The 27,488-nt window shown below is 46.9% G+C and overlaps 1 protein-coding gene across 1 annotated transcript in view; it reads left to right on the top strand.

Moving 5' to 3' along the window:
• Positions 1 to 27,488, top strand: part of gabbr1b (gamma-aminobutyric acid (GABA) B receptor, 1b) — a gene marked incomplete at both ends in the record, with an annotated part of 304,126 nt that overhangs the window by 257,801 nt on the left and 18,837 nt on the right. The window contains 9 exon segments of the mRNA XM_084311948.1: positions 5,367 to 5,517; positions 6,617 to 6,749; positions 16,979 to 17,095; positions 19,553 to 19,660; positions 19,922 to 20,015; positions 20,685 to 20,812; positions 23,470 to 23,492; positions 23,494 to 23,560; positions 23,562 to 23,596. Coding sequence (XP_084168074.1) covers positions 5,367 to 5,517; positions 6,617 to 6,749; positions 16,979 to 17,095; positions 19,553 to 19,660; positions 19,922 to 20,015; positions 20,685 to 20,812; positions 23,470 to 23,492; positions 23,494 to 23,560; positions 23,562 to 23,596 — 856 coding nt within the window.

Raw genomic sequence — 27,488 nt, 5'->3', positions numbered from 1 at the left:
CGTGTTCACACATATAAAACTTTGGCCTTGTTATAAACCCTGTCTGTGGCTAGCGTGCATTGAGTTAGCTTATCGCTGTTCATTAGCATACTGGCTACTTAAGGTATCATATGGCTATTTGTTGTTGTCGTATTCGAGGGTTGGGCTTGCGAGGGGGTACCGGATAAACCTCTCCTTCCCTCTTCTGATTGGTTGGTTTTTTTTTTACCCTCTTTTTCATTCGGTCCGGCCAAGCTGTTAGGCAACTTGGCACGGGGGGGGGGTTCCCTGACTCCGCACCTATCACGGGCAGTTGAGTCATGGGATTCCCCCGTCATAGAATACGTCACTGGGCACGTTTCTATTGGACGACGGCTTCCATGAGTTTTTTACAGACCCATGTGTGGTTCTCTGTTATTGTCAAGTTGTCGGGCAGAGTGTAGGAACTTGGTGTTCTGCTACGCTCGATGTATGTGTAACTTGAGTCTGTTGGTCACATGGCTCAATGTTACCCTGACTTTTCAATTCATGGCTCATGTGGGAAGTCTCTCTGAGGATTCCCGTCTCCTCCCTGTGGTGAGGTTGGCGGGATGTAAAAATGAAAAAAAAAATCCCTCAGCCGCGTCACATGAGATTCATGTCAGTCTGTGTTTTCTTTCTTTTTTAATAAAAAGAGGAAAGGACATGAAGCACGATGGCTTCTTGTCGTTCTCCCAGGCGACTTGGAGGAACAATGTCTGGTGTCTTGTTAGACTATCCATTGATGTGTTTGGGTCTCGACGCGTACATAGTGCTGGCTCTGGGTGTTTCTGATAAGAATCACGCATGAGGCTGGTACGCCTTGGTTGCTCGTTATTAAAACGGCGTTTTTATAGGGCAACTGGGATGGAGTTTTCTCTTCCGAGCGCCAGTTTACTAGGTCTCGACGAATTCTCGTTCATATCTGGGGGATGTTAACGGGTGGGCCACTGAGCGCGGTACGTATAGGACCGTCTGGGTGGCGCCCTCTTTAATGTTTTAGATCGACACGCGTACCTACCCCCTCTCCTGGAGTGGGGATGTCGGCGTGATTAGGGCACAGGACTGGTTCTGGTCACGCTGGTCCAGGTCAGTTAACCCGTTGTCCGCCGGGGGCGCAGATCTTCTGTTCTGGTACCCTGAGGGACTTGTGCTTTTTTCAGGGGGAAAAATGCCGGGTCGGCCCGGGTGTCACAGGGTTGGGCGTTATGGAGACCCTTTGTTGGGTACATGTTGTACCCTGTGCTGTCATGAAGGGGCTGGTTCTCCATTCCTTTTCGCCCCTCTCTTACGCATGGCTGAGAGGGGGCTGTTGGGGTGGTCTTATAGACCTCCTCTGGCATCCCTGTGTGCATCCCGGTCCGCCGGGCCCGGTCCGAAGTTGTGTTTTGTCGACCCATAGGCCTGGGATAACCCTTTTTTGAAAACTGAAACACTTGTACTGCGGTATAGCCAGTGTATACCCGCGGGTGTGTTTTGGAGTTTTTCTTGAGGGGTTGATTCCCTGGTGTGTTGGAGCGGAGTCAACTCCCGGGTTACCCGGTTGAGTGTGCCCCTGCACGTTCATGACGTCTGCCAATCGTGTCAGCCTTCTCTGCCTCGGCCCCTCTGGAGTGTCGGGTTTTTTGGTGGAGGCTTTGTCATGGTGCTCAACAATGCCAGCATACGCCCCTTCCGCCGGGGTGCTGTTTTCAGTTGACCCTTTTGGCGCCTGTCTCGTCCGCAGTGCTCCAGGCTCGGGTCAAGTGCCTGCTGCCTGGATTGAGGGATCGACCTCTTCTGGTGCGCTGCCTGCTCCCGCTGTAGAGTAGCCTCTTGAGTGCTTCGAGTTACAGCCATGACTGCCTGAGTATGCCAGGGTCAGTGTGCCAGGCGGCGTGTTAGTGGGGGGAAGGGCCCGCCTGGTGAGGTCTTGATGCTGTGGCGTCATTGACCTCTCCGGGCCCCCTTTTTCCGGGGGGATCCAGTCCCTTCTGGGTCTGGGTCTTCCTTCGCGCTCCGCTGCTATGGCCTTGCCACGGGGTTGAGTTTGCTCTTGACCCCGTGATTTTGGGGGCGGTAACGAAGTTTGTTCTTTCCGTTCGTTCCCTGGTGGCATGCGGGTTGTGCGTGTGCGTAGTCATGGGGTCAAGCCACGGTCTGCTCACCCTGTGCGTTGAGTTGCTCGAGTTCCTCTTCGCACGGTCGGATCCGTCTCCCTCCCGTCCTCCAATAGGGAGGGTATCCCTCCATTAGGGAGGGTCGGGGGGCTCGGTCCTCCCCGGTTCTGATGGTTGTGGGGGGCCTCAGTGGGGTACATTTGTCGAGCTTCAGCTCCCGCTCAGCTCCCGTTGTGCAGATGACGCTGAGCGGAAGCTAGTACGATATAGAACGATAGGTTATGAATATAACCGTAGTACTATGAGTACTAGTGACGCTCAGCGTCTAGACGCCACTGTGGCCTTTGATCTTGCCTTGTGGTGAAAGATTGGGAAGGAGGCGAGTGTGTGGCCACACACCTGCTTATGAAGGTAGCGGATGGGGTGTGGCCAGACGGATGTTGGTATGTAAAGGTACATTGTGAGTTTTTAATCAGTGCATATGCACGAAGTGAGATATGTGCAGATGACGCTGAGCGTCACTAGTACTCATAGAACTACGGTTATATTCATAACCCATCGTTAACCCTTTCACTACCACACTACAAAGGGTTAACACTTTCACAATCACACTACAAAGGGTTAACATTTTCACTACCACACTGCAAATGGTTAACCCTTTCACTACCACTCTACAGAAGGTTAACCTTTCACTCCCACACTACAGAAGGTTAACCCTTTCACTACCACACTAAAAAGGGTTAACACTTTCACAATCACACTACAAAGGGTTAACATTTTCACTACCACACTGCAAATGGTTAACCCTTTCACTACCACTCTACAGAAGGTTAACCTTTCACTCCCACACTACAGAAGGTTAACCCTTTCACTACCACACTAAAAAGGGTTAACACTTTCACAATCACACTACAAAGGGTTAACACTTTCACTACCACACTGCAAAGGGTTAACCCTTTCACTACCACACTACAGAAGGTTAACCTTTTCACTACCACACTACATAAAGTTAACCCTTTCACTACCACACTACAAAGGGTTAACACTTTCACTACCACACTACAGAAGGTTAACATTTCACTCCCACACTTCAGAAGGTTAACCCTTTCCCTACCACATTACAAAGGGTTAACACTTTCACTACCACACTACAAAGGGTTAACCCGTTCACTACCACACTACTGTACATAAGGTTAACCTTTTCACTACCACACTACAGAAGGTTAACCTTTCTACTACCACACTACAGAAGGTTAACCCTTTCACTACCACACTACAAAGGGTTAACACTTTCACTACCACACTAGAGAAGGTTAACCTTTCACTACCACACTACAGAAGGTTAACCTGTCGACTACCACACTACAGAAGCTCAATCTTGTTGATCGTCCTCTCTGTCTGTCTTCCAATCCTATAGCGCTGTCAACCGTAGAAATCTGGATTAAATTTCAACGTCATTTTAAATTCTCTTTACCATCCATACAAGCTCCCATTAGAAACAACCGCTTATTTACACCCTTGAATCTAGACTTGACATTTACTACATGGTACAGTACAGAAGTGCTTTCAAGATCTCTACGAGGATGGTATACCTCACAGTTTTCCTCTCTTTGAGCTAAATTCATTCTACCCTGCTCTACAACTGCAACGATTCTGGTCCCGATTCAACCCTTGCAATGCACAGTCCGAAATATACATATCGAATATATATTTTATATATATGTTGTATATTTTATATATATGTTGTATATTTTACATATATGTTGTATATTTTATATATATGTTGTATATTCTATTATTCTATATATATGTTGTATATTATACGTATATGTTGTATATTTTATGTATATTTTATGTACTGTATATGTTGTATATTTTACACATATGTTGTATATTTAATGTATATGTTATTTGGTTTTGGTTTGTTTATTTGCTTTCCTTTTCCTTTTCCATCTTTCTTTTCTTTTTTGAGTTGTGAGGTTAAAGTTATAGTAAAAGTAAAATGTAATAAATGACCATGCTATACATGTCCTGCTTTCATCCCTCAAAATAAAAAGTATAAATACATGATAGCCTATGATATTAGTCTGCAGCAATCATTCATTCTTAATTCTTGAGATGTAACATGGTGCTGGATTAGTGCAGCGTTTGCGCTCTACAAATAATAATAATAAATATTCTTAAAACATTTTATTGTATTAAAATAGTTAATAGTATTAAAAAATACAAAGCAGCAAGCATAGCAAAAGACCCGTGTTGTTTGCAGTGAGATGTGAGCGCCACTTAAATTTGTTTTGCCCCCCCCCCCCCCCCCCCCCCCCCACTTCTAACCACCATGTGACCACACATCTCACAACCTCTTCCAGCAATGTGAAATAAAGTGACCCAAATTACTAATGACAAATAAATCTAGCGTGGAGGAAATGACTTATGTTTTAATGTCAGGTCAGTGAGGGGAAACCAACCAAAAAAGTGTTGTAAACATAAGTATTTTCACTTTAATCTCTGAGGGAGGTGTGTGTGTGTGTGTGTGTGTGTGTGTGTGTGTGTGTGTGTGTGTGTGTGTGTGTGTGTGTGTTCGCGCTTGCGCGTGTGTGTGTGTGTGTGTGCACCCTCTGCATGCTCATTGTGATATGAATGCTAAATGAATCCAGGCTGACAGAGATGTCCGCTAACTGGCTCTGATTGGATGGACATTGTTTAATGGGGACTCTGGAGGCTGTAGGCACTGAGGAGCAATGGCTGTGTGAGAGCTGCCCAGTGGTGGGAGGCACAGCCCTGGAACGCTTGGCTTTTCTGCTCTATTAATTGGTGACCCTCTCAGATCTCCGGCGTTTCTCTCAATCTCATTATTTACCCCTTACGGATCCCTCCGTCCACGTACCCATCTCTTTGCACTCTTTAGTCATGATCATAAACCTACCTGGTACACTGTAATTTTTTTGTGCTCATCTATCCGTCTGTCCGTCTGTCTGTCTATCTATCATGTGTATGTCTCTGTCTATCTATCTATCTATCTATCTATCTATCTATCTATCTATCTATCTATCTATCTATCTATCTATCTATCTATCTATCTATCTATCTATCTATCTATCTATCTATCTATCTATCTATCTATCTATCTATCTATCTATCTATCTATCTATCTATCTATCTATCTATCTATCTATCTATCTATCTATCTATCTATCTATCTATCTATCTATCTATCTATCTATCTATCTCTCTCTCTCTCTCTCTCTCATCCTTATCTTCCTGTCTCTCCAGGCGTCGGTCCTCCAGCAGACCAGACTGTAGTGATAGAGGAGTTCCGCTACCTCTCCCAAAAGCTCTTTGTGTCCGTGTCAGTCTTCGCTGGCCTGGGAATCCTCCTGGGAATAGTCTGTCTCACTTTCAACATATACAACAGCAATGTCAGGTATAATATACCTCTCTCTCTCTCTCTCTCTCTCTCTCTCTCTCTCTCTCTCTCTCTCTCTCTCTCTCTCTCTCTCTCTCTCTCTCTCTCTCTCTCTCTCTCTCTCTCTCGCTCTCTCTCTCTCTCTCTCTCTCTCTCTCTCTCTCTCTCTCTCTCTCTCTCTCTCTCTCTCTTTCTCTGTATCTCTCTGTCTGTCAAGGTGATTAGAACTAGACCCTGTCTGAGACTCACAGTTATTGCCACACAACGTGTATATCAGATGTTATATACTGTGTGAGACATAAAAACAGCCATATTCAGATCTCAGACAGTTTAAATCCCAAACTTAGTTTGCATTTCCATTCTGACAGATGGCTGACAGTCTGTGTGTTGTTGCGTGCAGTGATGTCTGGACTGACAGACAGGAGGAGCTTTGTGTCTCTCTCTGCATGTTTAGTGGAAGATAGAGGCTTTGACAGACACAAATACTCTGCATTACATGTTTGTGTGTGTGTGTGTGTGTGTGTGTGTGTGTGTGTGTGTGTGTGTGTGTGTGTGTGTGTGTGTGTGTGTGTGTGTGTGTGTGTGTGTGTGTGTGTGTGTGTGTGTGTGTGTGTGTGTGTGTGTGTGTGTGTGTGTGTGCGCGTGCAAGCGCGTGTGTGCTATGTGTACCCTTAAGTGTTCAGTGCTGCTTAGCCCCGATATATTTGATTCCCTGTTTATGTAATATAATTTGTGGAACCAAATAAAGTATTCAAGCATGTCTGTGTTTGTGATGTATGTGTGCCTCAGACTATGATTATATTTCCTCAAGATCCAGAGCTCATGTACTTCTTTCTCTGTGTGTGTGTGTGTGTGTGTGTGTGTGTGTGTGTGTGTGTGTGTGTGTGTGTGTGTGTGTGTGTGTGTGTGTGTGTGTGTGTGTGTGTGTGTGTGTGTGTGTGTGTGTGTGTGTGTGTGTGTGTGTGTGTGTGTGTGTGTGTGTGTGTGTGTGTGTGTGTGTGTGTGTGTGTGTGTGTGTGTGTGTGTGTGTGTGTGTGTGTGTGTGTGTGTGTGTGTGTGTGTGTGTGTGTGTGTGTGTGTGTGTGTGTGTGTGTGTGTGTGTGTTTTATCGTGACAGGTACATCCAGAACTCCCAGCCCTACCTGAACAACATGACAGCAGTGGGCTGTATGATGGCACTGGCTGCTGTCTTCCCTCTGGGAATAGATGGGCTTCATGTCCACAAGAGGCAGTTCCCTGTTGTCTGCCAGGTAGGAACCACAGGCGCTTTCAGACCGGAGAGACTTTCTCATAGTTCAGGAACCGTCGGGGGAAGGGGACCCCCTCTTTGTTGCGTTCTCACTGCAGGAACCGAGGACGTCGTTCCTGAACCCTGTTTTCCTGGGCATGTTTAGCTCCAATCTCGGGGCAGGGCTGATTCCCGCACAGAGGAACCATGATTGATGCAATTGTATGGTGATTGATCCGGATGTCACAGTGTGCTCAGTTGCTTCTACCTGGAAACAGATGCCAAAAATGCCAGAGTCAACCTCATATTGTAGATGAAATACAGATGAATAAAAAAACAAACAGAATCTCTTAGTTACATAAATATTGTGCGGTCAGAACATTCTCATATTTGTAGGTTTAGTATTTAAAGTTTGCTGTTGGCCATTTTAGCACCCATCTAGTGTGATCTATGCACGCACTGCCCAGCTACTCGACCCCGCTCTCCGGGGAGAGAGAAGGCAGAAGCAGGGTCGGGCTTACAGTACATCACTTCATGTATCTAATGGCGGTGCAAATGCAGACAGACAAAGCTGCCCTGGAGGGATTTAGTTCTCGGGGGAGCTCCTCGGGGGATAGTTTCCCTCAGGGGGATAGTTCCTCTCAGGGAGTCCCAGAATTGTTTGGTTCAAAAACGCCCCATGGTACAGAAGGCAGTTCCCTGGTGTCTGTCAGGTAGAAACCATGCTACAAGAGAATAGTGGTGGTGGTTTGTGTAATATTCCGCTTAATGTCACTCTTAGTGTCTATAGGGAATGATAGAATCGGGCGACTGCTTATTGGGTTACCGTTTATTCACACGTCCCGGGCAGCAATGACAACACAAGGAACAGCGCCTGCATATGAGATGACTGGAATACGTAACGTTAGGTTATGACTATAACCAAGTTCTGTTAGTTAGGGGCGATGCTTGGCATCGCTACTGCACTATCTCGCGTACGTGCACGCGTACTGAATAAACCACAAATGTACCTCTAATACCAGTATTAGTCTGACCACACCCCTCATCAGCTTACCTTCATAAGCAGGTGTGTGGTCACCTGCTCTCCTCCTTCCCAAGCTTTCACCACAAGGTGAGGACAAGGGCTGCAGCGGCCGTCCGATGCCAAGCATCGCCCCTAACTAACAGAACTTGGTTATAGTCATAACCTAACGTTCTGTATCGTTAGTGGCTTAGCTTGGCATCGCTACTGCACAAGGGAGGCCAAGCGGAGCCACTTGGCTGACAAATACACCCCGCTGACAGCCCCCCAAAACCATCAGAACAGGGAGGGCCGAGCCCCCCCGACCCCCCCTAATGGAGGGTAGCCCCCCTATTAGGGACGTCACGGGAGGGCGACGGACCCGACCGTGCGAAGAGGCACTCAAGCAACTCAACGCACAGGGTGAGCAGACCGTGGCTTGACCCCACGACTACACACACGCACAACCCGCATGCCACCCGGGAACGAACGGAGGAACAACCTCGTTACTGCCCCCAGAATCACGGGGTCAAGGGCAAACCCAACCCCGTGGCAAGGCCGTAGCAGCGGAGCACGAAGGAAGACCCAGACCCATCAAAAGGACTGGACTCCCTAGAATGGGGGCCCGGAGAAGTCCATGATGCCAGCATCAAGACCCCACCAGGTGGGCACGTAGTGCCCCGCCCCCCACATCGCCAGCGTATTCGGACAAAGGCCCCTCAGTTACTGCACCTGGTATTCCCAGGCGGAACCAACCAGGCCAGAACCTGCCCAGCTTCCGAGATCGGACGAGATCGGGCGTGTTCAGGTCGGTATGGCCGTAAGCCGAGCGGGCCCCGTCCCCCCAATAGTACACCGCCTGGCACACTGACCCTGCAGAATAGGCAGTCAGCATGGCCGTAAGCACACAAAAAAGGTTAACCAACGGAAGCAGGCAGCGCACCGGGAAAAAACCAGGCAACAGGCTGTTAACCCTAGCCTGGAGACTGCGGACGAGACAGGCGCCAGAGGGGACAGCTGAACACAGCCGCCCCGGCGGAAGGAGCGTAAGCTGGCGGTGTTGCATGACCAAGCCTCCATTTAACAACCCCCACCCAGAGGGGTCGAGGCAGAGAAGGCTGACACGATTGGCAGACGTCATGAACGTGCAGGGGCACCCTCAAACGGTGAACCCGGGAGTTGACACTGCTCCAACACACCAGGGAATCAACCACCTCGGTGTTACCCAATGCGGTGGTTGTTCCTATAACCCCTCAAGAAAAAACTCCAAAACACACCTGCGGGTATACACCGGCTATACCGCAGTACAAGTGTTTCAGTTTCCAAAAAGGGTTAACCCAGGCCTACGGGTCGCAAACATCACTTCGGACCGGGCCTGGCGGTACGGGAAGCACAGGGTCACCAGAGGAGGTCAAAAAACCACCCCCACAGGCCCCTCTTCGCCATGCGTGAGAGAGGAGCGAAAAATAATGGAGAACCAGCCCCTAAGCACACCGTACCCGGTATTCCCCGGCGGTCTCCCAACCAAGTACTAACCAGGACCAACCTGTGTAGCGGCCGAGATCCGACGAGATCGAGCGCGTACAGAATGGCATGGCTGTAAGCCATGACGACAGTGCTGAGTAAAAACATACCCAACCAGGGTCTCCATAGCGCTTAACCCTGTGACACCCAGACCGACCTGGCATTTTTCCCCCTGAAAAAAGCCCAAGTCCCTCAGGGTACCAGAACAGCAGATCTGCATCCCCGGCGGACAACGGGTTCAACTGATCTGGACCAGCGTGACCAGAACCAGTCCCGTGCCCTAACCACGCCGACATGCCTACTCCAGGAGAAGGGCAGATATGCGTGTTGATCTTAACATGAAAAGAAGGCGCCACCCAGACGTTCGGACGAACCGCGCCTGGTGGCCCACCCCAAGGGCGTGAGACCCCACTACATATGTTCAGATCCATCCCGTCATCATCCCCCAGACATGAACGAGAATCCGTCGACAACCCACCCAGGTCATGGGATGTGGTCGCCGGAAGAGGAAAAACCCCCATCTCAGTTGCTTTATAAAAACGCTGTTTCAACCACAAGCAACCAAGGCGTGCCAGTCAATCGCCTGTTTACAGCGAGCTAGCACTATACGTGCGTCGGGACACACCCCCATCAATGAACAGGCTATTTAGACCTGTCATTGAATCCCCAAGGCGCCCAGGGGAACGACAAGAGGGGTGTGACACTCCCTAACTCCAACACTTCTGGAATAGAAAGAAGGAAGCATCAACAGTATGTATCCCAGTCTACACAGCCGGGGTAAAAAATGTTCACATTTTTACATCCCACCACCCTCCCATAGGAAAGAGACGGGGATCCCCAGAGAGACTTCCCACGCGAGCTGTACAGATTGAAAAGAATATATTGCACCTTGAGCCATGTAAAAAACTGGTTTTAGGGCCTCCGGGGAAGAGGCACCGAACCCATACACACTCAATAAACGAATTGAATCGAATATACATACAATAGAAAAGGACCCTTCTAGAGGGTCCACTCACTTTGACAATCTGAGGAGGAAGGCTCTGTACTCTGATGGAGGCTTCCTCACATGGAAGAAGGAGTCCGAACTCACAGAAGGCCTGAGTAGGCGCTTGGTGAGGAGGAGCCCTGACCACCCCCCCTGAAAACAGATCCATCACATGGACCTGAACAGCACACGGAAGTCCTACCAACAGAGACGCGCACGGTGACGTACTCTATGGCGGGGGAATTCCTGCGGTGCACACGCCCAATATACCAGGCCGTGGGACCAGGAACTCCCTCCCCCCCCCCCCCCCCCCCCCCCCCGTAACGTGCCGAACCGCCACGTGACGGGAACCTTGAAGGACAGGGGGTGTACCCCTGACCGACAGAACAATGGGGAGAGGAAAGGTTACCAGTTCACCCCTTTACGACCCCACACCCATGATACGACGTAACGACAAAAAGAGAATATGACACAGTCATAGTCAGCTCTATGAAGCGTTTCACAGCTCCACACAGCGCATGAGCTAACCTGCTATCTGATTTTTACTAAGGAAAAACACAGAATAGAGAAGGCTCTAAGAACCCCGGTCCAACACACACATGTGCTTCTGTGGCCAGTACAACCCAGTTGTAGGTCACATGACACACACAACCCATCATCACCTACAAAAAATGGCAAAAACACTCAACAGAGGAACGCCGTTTTTTTCACAATGAGAGAATACATCATTCTTGATTAGTATCGACCACAGGCCTTGCTAAGCACACATGACAGCAACCAAACCAATTTCCCTTTAGGAAATAAGTTTCTCCAGCAGATTTAGCACAACCTCAGCAATCAAGCTAAGAGTCACATCGTATCCCTACCACACAAAAGACACAATTAATGCACAACATGTCTGATAGGAGGTGATAAAGTCCCCAGGGAACCGGGGGGAAAAACACAATCCTCCTACTTTACCCTCAATACGGCCAGTTAAAACAGGAAAACCTGTTAATGTGTGAACTCACTGTTCATTGTCATTACAGTCTGAGAAAGAACATTCTTTTACTCACTTGTCACCAAGCATAGCTTCATAGGTCAGTTGCCTTAGTAGTGAGTACACGGTATACATAAACACCATGATGTTTCTCACACAACAACCAGATCAATACATCACGATCTGCACGGAGAAGCTAACTGCCAGTGACAAAAACAGCTCACACACAACCCGCAACGTATCCCAAATGTATTGCAACAACACACGTTTTGGGAAAAAAACACCGTTATTCACAATACATTTAGCAAGGTAAAACCAGAAGACGTGTTATGAGGTCTGGCCAACCCCGTACCTACCCGGAACGCAGATCAGCGAAGTGCAGTCACAAGACACCGTAGAACACAGCCGTCCTGTGTTGTTCGACCCGGGCAGCGTCGCCGCTCCACCAGTCGCTACAGTCCTCTTTGTTGACGCAATCCCCGTCTAGGCTCAGGCAGGGTCGACGAACATCCCCTGTCAAGGATGACGTCGTGGTCAAGAGTGTAAAACATGTTAAAATCAAAGCACGTTCAACAGAATAGCATCAAGCTAACGGCTGCTCCAACCGTTCGGGTGCTATTGCTTCCGCTCGCGAGACGCCGATCTAACGACGCACGCGATCAGAAGCGAGCTCCCGGCGGCGCGCGAGAAGCCAAGCTACCCCGCGCCAGGCCACTGACCGGCTAACCGTAAGCCATGAACATGTAAACAATGACATAACACTCACCCAGACAGGCCGCCGTTCTGAACCCCTCCTCACTTTTTAAGAGAAAAGAGAAAACAAGACGTCAACACCGCTTCACAACGGTGACATTACCACGTCCGGCGGAATCAGCACAGTACCAACTGGCCTGTATAGCTGACTTTGAACATGAATCTGCCGCTATCGCACATTACATGCACATATCCCCTCGTGAAGGAATACTCTCATTTGGATATGAAAGATGGGGTCTTAACACGGTGACAGAGAGAATCCACTCGTCCAGAACACACAGGGATCACCAGTGTCAATGGTCGCGGCCCACTAGTTAAAACTATAATGGTCGCCAGACCAAGGCCTTCTGTCGCCTAGGCGGCTAAACAAAGGACCCTAGCCTGGGGCCGGTTTCCATAAACTTTGTCAAGTAGCCCCCATAGCACTAACAGACAAGTGGAGCCCGCCAGCAAACACTACTCACCCAACCTGGAACGCACCGCTCCTCACAACAGCGGCATGTCCGACAGTTCAGCTGTGGCCTGACAGGTTTCACCCCAACAAACACAGCAAGGAACTGCAGTTGAGAAGCATGCAGCGGCGTGCTCCCAATACGAAAACCGGTGGAGGGTTTTTAGAATGATCATCATCTTCTAGACACTCCAGTACGAAGACAATATCGCCGTATTTTCTCGAAAATAGTGAGAGAGAAAATAAAGATATGATGTCAACGTATCCTTGTTTCCCAAGCTGTTCCTAATCCAATTTCTTCCATCATGGTGTCAAGTGTGGGGATCTACCGAGGCACCTCTTCCTTGTGGTGAAAGCGAGAAGGAGGAGAGCAGGTGACCACACACCTGCTTATGAAGGTAAGCTGATGAGGGGTGTGGTCAGACTAATACTGGTATTAGAGGTACATTTGTGGTTTATTCAGTACGCGTGCACGTACGCGAGATAGTGCAGTAGCGATGCCAAGCTAAGCCACTAACGATACAGAACACGTCATCACGCACGCATCATTGCTGTGCTGTGGTAGGCTATGGGCTACACAGATATCCCTAGGATATTACAGTTTGAAACACCAGCATCTTTTGAAACCACCAAAACCAGCAGAACTGGAGAGAGAAAAAGAAATGTCTTGGTGATGTGACAATAAAGATTCTTATTGGGATTCTTCCGATACTGTAACTGAGTAGATTTCCTTAACTAAACCTTTACTAAAGGGGCATATCGGTAATTTTTTACTTGAATTATTTAATTATTGTTCTGTTGTGAGGAGGACCTGCCACCATCTTGACCTGACCCTTATCTCTTTGAATGAAGAGTCATCCGTATCCAAGAATCTGTCATACATATCATAATTTCTCTTTCACATTTGAAATCACTGGTAAATTTTTGAGGACACACAATGGTTAATTTCATAATAAAAAAAAGCCCTTTTTTCCAATGTCATCCAGTGGTTTCTACCACCATGGTAACTACTCACAGCACGATTCCCAGCCTTTTCGCAGAGATTGGTTATTCATTTAAAACATCTTTAAAACTCACATTTGTCATCGACATACAGTACTGTAGGCCTAAATTATAATTGTATACTTTTATTTTATATTGTTTTTAATATATGTATAAACAATATATACATAAAACCACATCACATTTCATTATATCCTTTGAATGTGTGAAGTAGTTTTGCTGTTGCCACCATCTTTAGTGTTACAGAATCCCCCATTCAAAACTACGTTAGTGATCCGTCTCCTCATTGCGTAGACAGTCTCCGACTTTACTGCAAAGCCTCTATAAACACAAATGCCACCATTTGGAACACGAGGCGCATGGCGTAGTGTGGATACATTCATATGGGACACTGGAAAGCAGATTGTTTAAATGAATAGGAGCGTCACAGTAACTGCCCTCCAATTCTGAATTAAAACACATCATTAGAGTTTTAATATTTAACACCGATGATGGTTCGCTTTTCGAACAAAAAGTGACAGCCCTAGTAGGAATAGATGGAGTCAATTCCAGATATAATTGTCTTTGATTCTCATGAGGGTGCCATATCTCTCTGGGGGATGGAACCCTACGTTTGTGTAATAACCTAAGTGTTACCATTTGTGTTATGAATTAAACAAGACATCTTGTGAACACTGGTATTTGTTTATCTATAAGGCCATTATCGTAAAGCTACCACCTTATATTGCAATGCTGCTAGATCAAAATTTTTGATCTAACCCGCTCAAATGACTGGTTTATGCTTAAAGGAACACGCCAACTTTTTGGGAAATTTGCTTATTTGCCATCTACCCTGGAGTTAGACAAGCAGATACATACCCTTTTCTTATCTGTGCATGCATTAGGCTTAGGGAACAGCCGCTTAGCCTAGTTAGCCTAGCTTAGCGTCATTCACTGGAAGTAGGTGTGCCAGTGTAGCCTAGTTCCCAACTGTCACGAAATACACTCCAAATACAACTCCAAAACATTCCTGTAAACAAACCTGTCTATTTACCACGTGGAAAACACAATGGGTCCATAGCCTGAAGTCTTATCTAGTACAGGACCAAAGTTTATAACAATCCCACGGAGAATTTGTGTTTTACACATGTTTTTCTAATGTTTGTATCAGTAATAATTCGGTATGCTTATCCAAAATGGCCGTCCAGTCCAATACATTTCGACGCGCGAGCGTGTAATTCTCCTTTCTTCTTCTTCTTTTCTCCCTTTATCGTAGTAATCATCCCTCATGTAAGATTTCATTGACTACAAAAACGGTCAATAATTTTCACCGTCAGAGATGACCGGACGTGGTCACTTGTCCGAAACTCGTTGGTTGTTTGGTATTGTAACCCGAGATTGTAAGCACATAATAGGTTGAGTAGGGAGTCAATCAAACTGCGCCCATTTTAGCTTTCAAACAATGTGTTGGTTGATTGGCAATAACACAGCCTCAAGCCGACAGACGAGGGAAAATGTGCTGCGACGTGCCGCGACATGCAACGGCCCACCGTCAGACCGTCCAATGTTGAACTTTCTTTTCTTTCTTTATATTCATCTGTTTTAATTATTCATCTTGATTGAAAATGAGGGCAACCTGAATTTGTTTTCCAGTGTGAAATAGAGGAATAGATAGTTTGAATGAATTAATCTTGATACTTGCCATAAAAAATTATTCAGTTTATCAAACATCATAGGCATCTTGACACTTGATGAATGATTCCCCCTGTAATGAACAATGTGGCGCTGGTCATACCTTGAACCTAAATGGATTTGCTCGTATATAACAATAGCCTGGGCGCACGTATGCAGGGAATCAATTCCATGTCTCCTGGAATCTATTCTACTGTGGAATCAATTCCGCAACTGTGAAGTTGTCTGTTGATTTATGTCCATCTGCCCTAAAAACCAAAAGCTCCTGTAAAATAGCTCCTATATGTTTATCTAATAGGCATCAGTTAATGCCCTTTCAGGTTATTTTTCCTTTTGTTTACACATTTATTTTCTTTGGCAAATAATTATATGGCCATTGGCCACTTTCACAGACATAGATTTCGCTTCATCCTAGATTAAAAAAAGAATGTCCATTGGAAAAATAATTAAGTCTAGCTCTAGGCCATAGTGTTCTATCAGTGTTGGCTCAGTCCACATCTGTTTTTGGGACACTCTTTATAGTCTATGGACTGATGAAGGTCATGAGACCAAAAAGGCATCCTTTTTACATATATTTGATCAGAACATGGATTTGTCTCAAACTATAGACGGTTTCACTGGAATCCTGTTGCTAGGGAACAGTTTGGACCCAAGTGTAGTTCCTGTCAGTTATTGCATTAGCCAACCTTGCAACAGGAAATAAAGTTGGGTCGGTTTAGAATGTTTATGTTGTCAAGATGAAACCGTCCATGCTACCATGCTACCAAAGAAGAAGAAATATAGAATTTAGCCCTTGAGTGCCTTTCCCCCCACCAAAAATACAAACATGCATAAGACCAATGTTTGCAATTAAAGGGGAACTATTCCCCATTTAATAATTTACATATGTTCTAAAGACATAGAAATATTACTGAACATGAACAACCTCGCCCAAACCCAAAAACTAGAGTGCCAAATCTCAATTGTCATCGGGTATAAAGTCCGAAGCTGTTCCATAAGAAAGATTGAAAAGATGACACTGAGAGCAACCAGGGGAGAGTATGCATATATGTTCTGTTTCAGAACTGAGAACACTACACTAGAATAAAGCTGGATTTGTTCATGAAAGCTCCAGACTTTACACCTGATGATCACAAGTTTGAGTGCTCTCTGGCTTCTGGGTTTTGGAGAGAGTAGCTCATGTTCACAAATATTGATTCAACCTTCCTAGGCCGTGGAGATAAGTTCCCCTCTAATGACCTTTATCACCAGAACATATCCTTAATAAGAACTGTTTTAGGCTCTAACCTGCACTAGAACCCAAACTGCAACTAAAATGGGGAAGGGACATCAAATCAAAAATCTCAAATGACTCCCAGCAGCCACCACTACAGCACAGATGACACTGACAGGGGAGACACTGCTACATGCACTATGAGGGGGCTGGGAGAGAGAGGCAGCAAGACGGACCAAGGTCATCTTCCAAAAAACCATTAGACTAGAACAAGCCGTAATGAAGGAGATGTGATTTGATAAATGTGTTTGATATATTAATCTGTTGAATTATGGAATGCTCTCTCTCTCTCTCTCTCTCTCTCTCTCTCTCTCTCCATCTCTCTCTCCATCCCTCTCTCTTTCTCTCTCTCTCCTCCCCCACCCCCCCCTCTCCTGCTCTCTCTCTCTCTATCTCCCTCTCTCCCTCCCTCTCCCCCTCTCTCTCTTTCTCTCTCTCCCTCTCTCTCTCCATCCCTCTCTCTTTCTCTCTCTCTCCTCCCCCATCCCCCCTCTCCCGCTCTCTCTCTCTATCTCCCTCTCTCCCTCCCTCTCCCCCTCTCGCTCTTTCTCTCTCTCCTCCCCCCTCTCCCTCCCCTCTCTCTCTCTCTCTCTCTCTCTCCCCCCCCTCTCAGTTCCGTCTGTGGCTCCTGGGCCTGGGCTTCAGCCTGGCTTACGGCAGCATGTTCACTAAGATCTGGTGGGTCCACACCGTGTTCACCAAGAAGGAGGAGAGGAAGGACAAGAGGAAGGTAAGTGAAGAAGAAGAAGATAACGGACCAGAGCATGTTTTTGAAGCGGCACTGGGGCGAGGACTTCCAGGAGCGAGTGATTAACTGGCCCTCCTGACTCTCCTCGTGTTAGGCTTTACTTAATCATCACCCCTCCACCTCCCTGCCTTCCAGGACACCCTATATGGAGTGAAAATGATGTATTCCCCAATGGAATATTGTTATTTTTACGTTTTCTTCCCCACTTCCGTAGTTGGTCCACAGAGGGAGAGAGATATATATTCACCGGTCTCTCACTTTGCCCTTGAGCGTTGCTGGAGCGTATTTGGCACATCACCCCCCCCCCCCCCCCTCGTCCCCCTTAGCCGCTGAACCCCTTCCAATTTATTGGTCTCACCGGTGAGGGGGCCTGCCCCATTAAGCGTCCCGCTTCCTCCCCCACCACCTGCTCCTCCAGCCTCCATCCTGACCATTTAGAAGGATGTGTCAGACGTCGCCTCTTGGAAAGTGGGCCCCGTCCAGCTGTGAGGAGGAATATCCAGGCAGAGGAGATGAATTACTGAATTAGACCATTACTGAATATTTATGAATATATCCCTGGTAGCCTAACAGAGGAGGGAGGGATTATATTATCGAGGGCCGTGTCAAAACTGATTGAGTTCACTTGGAGTCTCTTAAATGCCCATGCTGTGACTGGTGTAGTAGCAGCAGGGTGCAATTCGCTGGGAGGGATTTAGGGGGATTTCCATACCTCTCCCTTTCACGTTCCTACCTCTGGTTGTTCTTTCTCATCATACCCCTTCTGGTAGTCTGCAATAGACTATCGTTCATTCTCGCATAGAATGAAATACATTCATTTCTCAAAATGCCAGGTTGAATAACTACAGCCTGCCACGTTTCACTGGCCTCTCCTGTTTCACAGTCGAAGAGGCCGCTCTCCCTGGTGAACAGACCAGAGGAATCGATGCAGCGGGGATCTCATTTAAGAGTGAGAATCAAGTCAAAGCGAATTCCTCTCTGACATGCCAAGAGTTTTATGAACATCCGTTTTGTCAGAAGGCTCTAAGCAGCGTGGTCCAGCAAGAATATCAATCCCTCAAAAGGCCCATGTTGCACTGCGCTCTCCATGGTGCTGGAAATATTGTCTTGGATTTACCTTAAGGTGCCCAGTAACAACTATGAAGACATCATATCAGCCATTTGACCTACTTAGCCTAATGTTCTTTTAAGAAATTAGTTAATGAATTGAAATGCTTATATTTAGATCAAATGCTTTACACATTATATAAACCATATTCGTACATATTGTGTTCAGTATTACTTCACTGTCCCGCAAAATGGGCCTGCATTCAGTCACAAACCTATGATGAAAAAGGACTATTGCATTATATTTGGAAAAGCATCCATTTGGAAGTAAAAAAAAAAAGTATTGATTGCCTGTTGAGGATATGTTAATTTAATCTCTTTGCAAGTGCTTGTGGAAAAACCCCTAATTTAGAAAAATTGAAACAAAACAAACGACTTTCTGTTGTATAGCAGGATCAGCCATCCCCTCTCTCTCTCTCTCTCTCTCTCTGAAGGCTGCAGAGACGCTGCCTGACCATTAAGAATGTTGATGATGTTCCACCGAGAGCAGAATCCATTTGATGCCTCTTGTCATCATGTGTCAGGGCTTTGATTGCATCCTGCGCTGGTGTGATACCTTTTCGAGCCTATATGAGCCACGGCTGACTTGAGATATTTCCCGTGTGACGTCTCTCTCCGATACAAGGAATTCATGTATTTTGTCAACAGATTAGATTCCATGCAGAGGGAACACACAAGTGAGACAGATGTATTTAGTTTAAAGCATAATGAGAGTGAAATATATTTTCTGCAGAGGAAACCGCTCCACTTGCCAAAGGGCACAGGTTCTCTGGGAACCTGCTGAATGGATTAGACATCAGGTCGAGGACAGTCACTCTATCTACAGTCACTGCCATTTTATCCCGATGAACAGCGTAGATCATTGTCTGCTAGTGGCTGCTACTCCTGTTTCAACTGTTCGCTGTGCTATAGACCTCAACGTTTTAATCCATAGAGATAATAGAACAAAATCAATAAGACGTTGATTGTATCAGGGCTCAAGCCTCCACAACCTTTTATATATATATATATATATACAGTACATATTTCTTTTTTTATCATTGATTGTTTCACGAAAAGCACTGCATGCATTCCAGCTCGGCTCTCTGTGTCTCTTTGTGGTTCTGGCCTAGTGCTTCAGGGGGCAGTTGTCTCAGTTAGTGAGAGATCATTGTTTTCTTGTCAAAGCTCACGCTAGTCTATTTATGGTCTCATAAATCCCCTCCCTTGCTCAATCACAAAGAGGGGATTTGGGCCTTTTTCATGATCCCCCTCGCAGGTGCACTGAAGTGACTAACGTGACCACATCCTCCCCACCGCTCTCTCTCTCTCTCTCTCTCCGCCCCCAAACAGCACCTGGAGCCCTGGAAACTCTACGCCACGGTGGGGGTGTTGCTGGGCATCGACATCCTGTCCCTCATGATTTGGCAGATCGTGGATCCTTTACATATCACAGTGGAGGTATGATCGATCCCCCTCCCCTCCTCGGTCCACTCCCTGTCTGGACCTTTTTGTTTATTCTCTCAAAGACGCATCGATCGTCTGACTCACGGCAATCACACCACAGGGTCTCAACATGATGTAAAACTGAACTCTCCTTCCATGACATACCGTTGGTGGTGGTGTTTTGTTGTCCTGTGTGTTGTTGTGTGGTATATATATATAATGTAAATTATATTTGTCTGTTTCTTCAGTAAGTTTCTCTTTGTGTGACCCGTGTAGAAGTTCACCAGGGAGGCGCCCAAGGGAGACCAGGACGTCTTGATCCAACCGCTGCTGGAGCACTGCAGCTCAGAGAAGATGAACACTTGGCTGGGTGAGGAGAATGCAAACATAACCCTCTCTCTCTCTCTCTCTCTCTCTCTCTCTCTCTCTCTCTCTCTCTCTCTCTCTCTCTCTCTCTCTCAACCCTCTCTCTCTCAATGGGGTCCGTTAGCATGTCTCTGAAACTCACAGGTAGCTCCTTCAAAATATCTTTCTTACCATTTGACATTGTTAGCTACTGTATATGTAGAGGGACTAAAACATGTTTTCTTCAGAAGCATGCCACCGGACTCCACTGACTTCCAAGAACTTCCAACATGTTCTTTCTATTTCTACTGTAAACCAGAACACTGATGCCTGTGCTTTTCGGATGAGTTGAAATAACTCTCCTTTAATGCTCCTTCAATCTCCCTGACCGACCCTCCATCTCCTCTGCTCGCCTCTGTATTAAACAGTCAAACTTTATTGGTACACGCACAATGACAACGTTAAATCCTTTTGAAATATGAAATGTCGTGAACTGAAATCACCTAATGTCAGTCCTCCCTAATCTCTCATCTCTCTCTCTCTCTATCTCTCTCTCTCTCCCTCCCTCCCTCCCTCCCTCCCTCCCTCCCTCCCTCCCTCTCTCTCCCCCCACCCTCTCCCCCCCCTCTCTCTCTCTCTCTCTCTCTCTCTCTCTCTCTCTCTCTCTCTCTCTGTCTGCCTATAACCTCGCCAGGTGTGGTGTATGGCTACAAGGGTCTACTGTTGCTCTTGGGGATCTTCCTGGCCTACGAGACCAAGTCCGTCTCCACAGAGAAGATCAACGACCACCGCGCCGTGGGCATGGCCATCTATAACGTCGCTGTAAGTCTCAGCCTCTGCTGTCTCCTCTGTGCACTTGTGTGTCTGCGCGTCAGTGCAGTCTCTCTCTGTTGTTCTGTTGTCGGGCAGTTAGTCCTCGGCGGCTGCTTTGATCTCTCTTTGTCGGTAGCTCTTCTCTTTCTTTCTCTGTGGGCTGTGTGCTAGTCTGCAGACTTGCTCCTTCACTTCCAATCCCTCAGGACTCTGTTCCACGGCCCCCTTCCCTCCCATCTCTCTGCAGGCGTGTCACCTCATTTCTCTCTCTCTCTCTCTCTCTCTCTCTATCTCTCTCTCTCTCTCTCTCTCTCTCTCTCTCTCCCTCCTTCTACCCTTTCTGTCTTCATTTCATGCTCCACTGAGGAGGCGTCGTGGTCTGCGGTGGCGCCACGCGCACCTCCAGCAGCATTGCTCACTCTTAATGAGGGAACCTGGCCAGTGGCTATGCGGGCAGGGGAGCTGTCCTAAATGACGGGCCCCGGCACGGGGGCCCCTGCACGTTACATGGGGGCCCCTTCGTCATATGACGACTGTGCCCAGAAAGCTAAACGAAGAGGCGTAGCCCCCTCCTCATCAGGAGGAATACAGTCAGACGCTAATCTGTGCGCAGTTAAGGGTGCTATTAGCGCGTGCAATTAATTCTTTCTGAATTCGCCCATACTGTGTGTGTGTGTATGTGTGTATGTGCGCATATACATATTATTGTATTGCTGTACGTGTGAGGAATATTGACTACATTCCAGTGACTTTATATTCGTTCTCTAACCCTTAATCATAGCTTTATCCATCCCCACTACATGTCTAGCTTAACTCTTAAAGTAGCCTTAACGACACCTAATTATAACCTTAACCCTTAACATAAAAGGAAAGTTTGTATTTGTTTAGTGTCCTCACTCCAGAATGCAAATTGATCCTCACAAGTATAGTAATAAGAGCACACAGACAGATGGAGGCACACACACACACACGCACACACACACGCACACACATACAGTACCAACACATTCTCCCTTAGAACCTTCCGCTCACCACTCACTTTGTCCTATAGCAGGACTAGACAGGCTTTAGTTATGACAAGGTCTCCCATGGATTCCATTGCGGCTCAGTGTGAGTTACACAGGACACACTCTCCTCAAGTGATCTCTGAAGACCTCACATCTCTCTCTGTCTCTCTCTGGCTATAATTGGCCGACCGTGCCTGCTCTGTCATGGAGGTTGAGCCGAAGAAGTCAATTGCCTTCGATGTTTAATGTGCCCCAACAGAAAAGAAGAGAGGGCCCCAATTCACTGCAAAGCAAATTTCATCGCGGAGTTGCTCAGTTGACACGGCAATTTTGAAAAACACAATCGCAGTGTCTCTCTGGGGCGGGGGGGGGGGGGGGGGGGGGGGGGTTGGGTGTTGCGCATCGGTCCTCCTTTTTATCCCGTCAGCTCAGCGCGGCTCGGCAGATATGGGATTTAATCAACACCGTTTTTCAATATGGGCGGATTTCCTGTTTCCGCCCCCCGTTTCCATCGTTGGATTTTAATTCATCTTAAGGATTATTCATTATGCACTGAACCCAATCTGAGCTTAAGCTGAGTGAGAGAATTGTATATTGGTACGGGGGGCTGCCTGCTTGGTCTGCCCTGCCAAACGCCACCTCCCAGTAAAACAAATGAGAGTGATCTCCGCCATCATGCTAATGTCTTTCACTCTCTCTCGCGCACGCACTCTCACTCTCTCTGACTGTATTTACGGGATCAACTACAAGAATGGGGGAAAAAGGTTTGTCCACCTGCTCATACTCTGACCCCCCCCCCCAAAGAAATGAGATGAGACGAGAAGATGAGATGAATTCTAGATGAATTAGGGGAGGCGTGTTGGGGGTTACACATTCGGGGGCTAGTCGGAAGGGAAGGGTGTGTGTCTCCCCGGCGTGAGTTTCCAGTGAAATGAATTGGAACGTTCCCGTGGCTGACTCTAAAGCCATGTGGAGGAGATTGTGTTTGTAGAGGGAGCTTGTCTCTGGCTGTGACCTGTCTCTGGTAAGTAATGACACACAACAGAGAAAAAAATATACACCCACCCCTCCTGTTTTTCCCCATTTGCTATAGCATGGATGACATTTTGCTGCTTTCCCAGAGACATAACTGACTGTTGATCAATATGTATTGATTCCTGACCCCCGGCCCCTTCGTTTCTATCTCTCTCTCTCTCCTCTCTCTCTCTCGCCCTCGCTCTCTCTCGTTCTATCTTGTTTTCATCTTCCTCTCTCGTTCCAATCGCTGCTACCGTCACCCTCCCGCCTCCTCTATATTCCTCTCCATCTCGCGATCCCTCCATCTTTCCTTCGCCTTCTCGGAAAAGCCCAATTTCATTTCACATGTGATCATGTGTGTTCCCAATTTTCATGGCGTCACATAATGATACATGTGAGAGATATCACGTGCACTTCATTACTTCATGTAGACTAATTGTACAAGGTTGAGTACTTTCTTTCATCCTGAAGAGTGTGGCCGAAACGTTGGTCCAATTAAATCCACTTGAAGCGTCTCACTTCTCTGCCCTCCACCTCTCTCTCCCTCTCTCTCTCTCTCTCTCCTCTCTCTCTCTCTCTCTCTCTCTCTCTCTCTCTCTCTCTCTCTCTCTCTCTCTCTCTCTCTCTCTCTCTCTCTCTCAGTCGTTGTGTATGATCACGGCCCCGTCACATGATCCTGTCCTCCCAGCAGGACGCCTCCTTCGCCTTTGCCTCGCTGGCCATCGTCTTCTCCGGTCTACATCACCCTGGTGGTGCTGTTTGTCCCAAGGTAACACAACGCTCTCCTCCTCTTCCTCTCATCCCATGCTTTAGGCTGAGACGTTGAGTGTCCAATTTAATGAACTGCCTTTCATCAAATTCAGAGTCGTCCCAGCTGAAATAATATATTGATGATAAGCGGGTAGATTGGCCATGGACCGTTGCGTCAGTCAACGTCGATATAGCTGTCTGCTCCATTCACTCACTGTGTGTGTGTGTGTGTGTGTGTGTGTGTGTGTGTGTGTGTGTGTGTGTGTGTGTGTGTGTGTGTGTGTGTGTGTGTGTGTGTGTGTGTGTGTGTGTGTGTGTGTGTGTGTGTGTGTGTGTGTGTGTTGTGTGTGTGTGTGTGTGTGTGGTGTGTGTGTGTGTGTGTGTGTGTGTGTGTGTGTGTGTGTGTGTGTGTGTGTGTGGTGCGTGCGTGCGTGCGTGCGTGCGTGCGTGCGTGCGTGCGTGCGTGCGTGCGTGCGTGCGTGCGTGCGTGCGTGCGTGCGTGTGCGTGGCGTGCGTGCGTGCGTGCGTGCGTGCGTGTGTGTGTGTATGGCTAGGTCATGATGTTATGCTCCTGGTTAAGCTCCAAGCCACTAAACCCATCAACTATTGTCACTCTCAGGGTAATGAGATTGTTCTTAGGTATTACTTACTTAGTATTCTTCTTGATGAGTCTCTCTCTTTAACCACACATTCAGCATCTTGTGAAGAAACTGAAGCTGAAATTGGCATTTTATTTTAGAAATAGAGCTTGTTTCTCATTTGAGGCTAAAAGAAGGCTTGTTATTGCCTGTGCTTGATTACGGTGACGTTCTGTACATGCACGCGTCCTTTCAGTGTCTGAGTATGATGATGCTGTCTATCACAGCTCGTTGAGGTTTGTGACAAATTGTCAGGCGCTGCCTCATCACTGTACCCTGGTTGCCCGGGTTGGCTGGTCTGCACTGGCCACCCGCAGACTTTTGCATTGGTACATATTGATTTACAAGGCAATTCTCTGTCTCCTCCTCTTTTATTTGTGTACTTACAGTATATGGTCCAGAATAGTGTTAATGCGTTATTTTTTACGTTCTCTAAGTTTGCTCCTATTGTCTATTCCCAATGTCCGTGCAGAAATGGGAAAGAGAGCATTTAGGTTATTCTGCTCCCTCGGCTTGGACCATGTTACAGAATTACCTGAAACTCTCTGACTATGTATCACTGATGCTTTTAAATGCCTCATGAAGGGACTAGAGGTTGAATCAATGGTCTGTCTGTGTCTTTTGTTGCGTAGTTGTCTATTGTATTCTGCCTGCCCTGCTAGGTTGCCTCGCTGTGACATTCGATCTACTTTGCTCCCCCTTATTCTGTAGTTGTCCTTTAGCTATGACATTGAGTTTTTTATCTACTTTCTCCCCTTTTCTGTATTTTTCTCCATCCAATGTAGTCGTTTGCCAATTCCCTTCCATCCCTGCTGGTCGTTGCGGGCTCATTGCCCCACTGCCGTCTAGATCACAGTCCCCACCGATACATGTGGAGTCAGCCAGCCGCTTCTTTTCACCTGACAGTGAGGACTCTCACTGGGGGAGCGTAACGCGTGGGAGGCTCACACTACTTCCCCCAGTTCCCTCCCTCACTGAGCAGGCGCCTAGACCGACCTGTAGGAGTCGCTGTTTACAAACACCAGGATACACACTAGGGGTGGACGGTATAAACGGTATACGGTATAAACGGTATGCATTTGCGCTACAGTATGGATTTTGACTATACCTTGTAACCGGTAGAGCAGTTCTAAAATAGCAATGATGTCATGTAACCACAGCGCGACTATTTCACTCGCATTTGCCCCTAAAATAGATAGAATAGATCATAGATATGTGCGAACTGGAAAAAGTTATTTAGGAGAACAGAGGCTTCGCGCAGTGGACGTGTCAACACGCAATTGTAATTTCATAATAGACAGAGATTGATTGATTGAATTGATTGAAAAGTACAGTACAGTACAGCTCAATACATACAATTGTTAAGGGGATGCAGACCAGAGAAAGACTTTTGTCTTGTTTACATCAGGGTCCCCCATTTTCAATTCATCATAACATATATGACATACATGACATACAGATAGACAGTACTGCTACATCTATACATTTATGACATATCAGATTTGCAAATACAGTACTGTTTGTGATACAAAAGTGTCCAGAAAAAGAGTGTATATACATTTGGCGTAGAAACTGTACATTGGAGGAGGTTGGGTGGGTGGGGTGGGGTTGGGTGGGTGAGGGCTGTACATTGGAGGTGGGGGGGGGGGGGGGGGGCGTTGGGTTGGGTAGGGGACACACACACATTTTACACTGTACATTGGAATACTGACAAAGCCTTACTTGGTCATTTACTGTACAACTAGGTTAGGACATTTGTAGGGGCCAGTTTCGAATTGCAGTCTCACGTAGGTGTTTTTTTAGAGTGTTTTTGAAAGTGGGTAGTGATTCACATTCCTTTACAGCTTTAGGTAGGGCGTTCCACATTGATGTGGCATAATTGCGAAACGTGTTTAGTCCCTTGTTTGAGCCGAATCTGGGTTTTACATGATTTGTGGAGCTCCCTCTGGTGTTGTGATCGTGGTATTCACTGACCTTTGGGAAGTATTTTGACATGTACATGGGTACCTTGGTCGCGTAGTGTATCTTGTAGACCAGGCCCATTGCAAGTTGCTGTACTCTGTCGTCTACTCTAAGCCATCCTAGGTTGTCAAAGTGGGCAGGGGTGAGGTGGGTTCTAGGAGTCAGGTCAAGCAGTAGTCTGACTAGCTTGTTTTGAGATGTTTGTAATTTGTTTTTTAGAGCAGAGCGGACCTTCAATTCTAGAAGCAAACTCTTCCGCCCTGCGTTTGAAGGCTGTGTGACAACTTCTCTCGCGAGTCACGCAGTTTCTATGTGTAATGTAAACTCTGCGACGTGTCCAATCGTCTAACATGCTTTGCATCCTCGCTATTCTGGAATGCCCACGTCGCGCTAAAACCTTATGTAATGTTAACTGTTGATCTAGCCTCAGAAAGCTAACGTTAGCTGGCTCCACTATAGCAGCCTGTCGATGTACTAGCCTCAGAAAGCTAACGTTAGCTGGCTCCACTATAGCAGCCTGTCGATGTACTAGCCTCAGAAAGCTAACGTTAGCTGGCTCCACTATAGCAGCCTCCTCCCTCCCTCTCTCTCTCACTCTGTCTCCCCCATCCCCCCATCTCTCTCTCTCTCTCTCTCTCTCTCTCTCTCTCTCTCTCTCTCTCTCTCTCTCTCTCTCTCTCTCTCTCTGCTAACAATCCTGATTAGATTCTTGAACCTATTTCATTAAAAAGGAAGATATTGATGGACATTAGCTATAGTATAGCTCAGCAGCTGTAACAGAATAATTTAATTATTTTTGATTATTTACATTTTAAGTTAACGACAAAAAAAGCCAGCGGTGGACCGACATAACAAATGCTGTCACTGTTTACTTGCCCGCAGACACTTGAGAAAAAGTTTTGCATTTTTCTATTGCAGTTTTGCACAATAAATGTTCTTAATAAAATACCTCTGTACTATGTGAAATATGTCCTAGTAATACAAGAGTACAGTAATAGCTGCCATACCAGTGTTTTACCCCTTCAGAAGCATTTATATAGACATTTTAAGATAAGTTAATATACCGTGATATATACCGTTACCGTCTATGCTTCAAATTATACCGTGATATAACTTTTAGACCATACCGTCCAGCCCTAATACACACCCCACCGGCTTCCCACCCGCTAACACTGCCAATCGTGTTAGTATGGACGACCGACCAAGCCGGAGGTACCGCTGACAGCTGGATTCGATACCAGTGTCTCTGCGGTGGTAGGCAGGCACTTAGTTCACTGCGCTACCCAGCCGCCCTAATTTATGTGCAACTTT

Source organism: Notolepis coatsorum, assembly GCF_963971535.1.
Source record: "Notolepis coatsorum genome assembly, chromosome: 4".
In the NCBI taxonomy this organism is placed as follows: domain Eukaryota; kingdom Metazoa; phylum Chordata; class Actinopteri; order Aulopiformes; family Paralepididae; genus Notolepis; species Notolepis coatsorum.
This window is presented reverse-complemented; position numbering and strand designations above follow the sequence as displayed.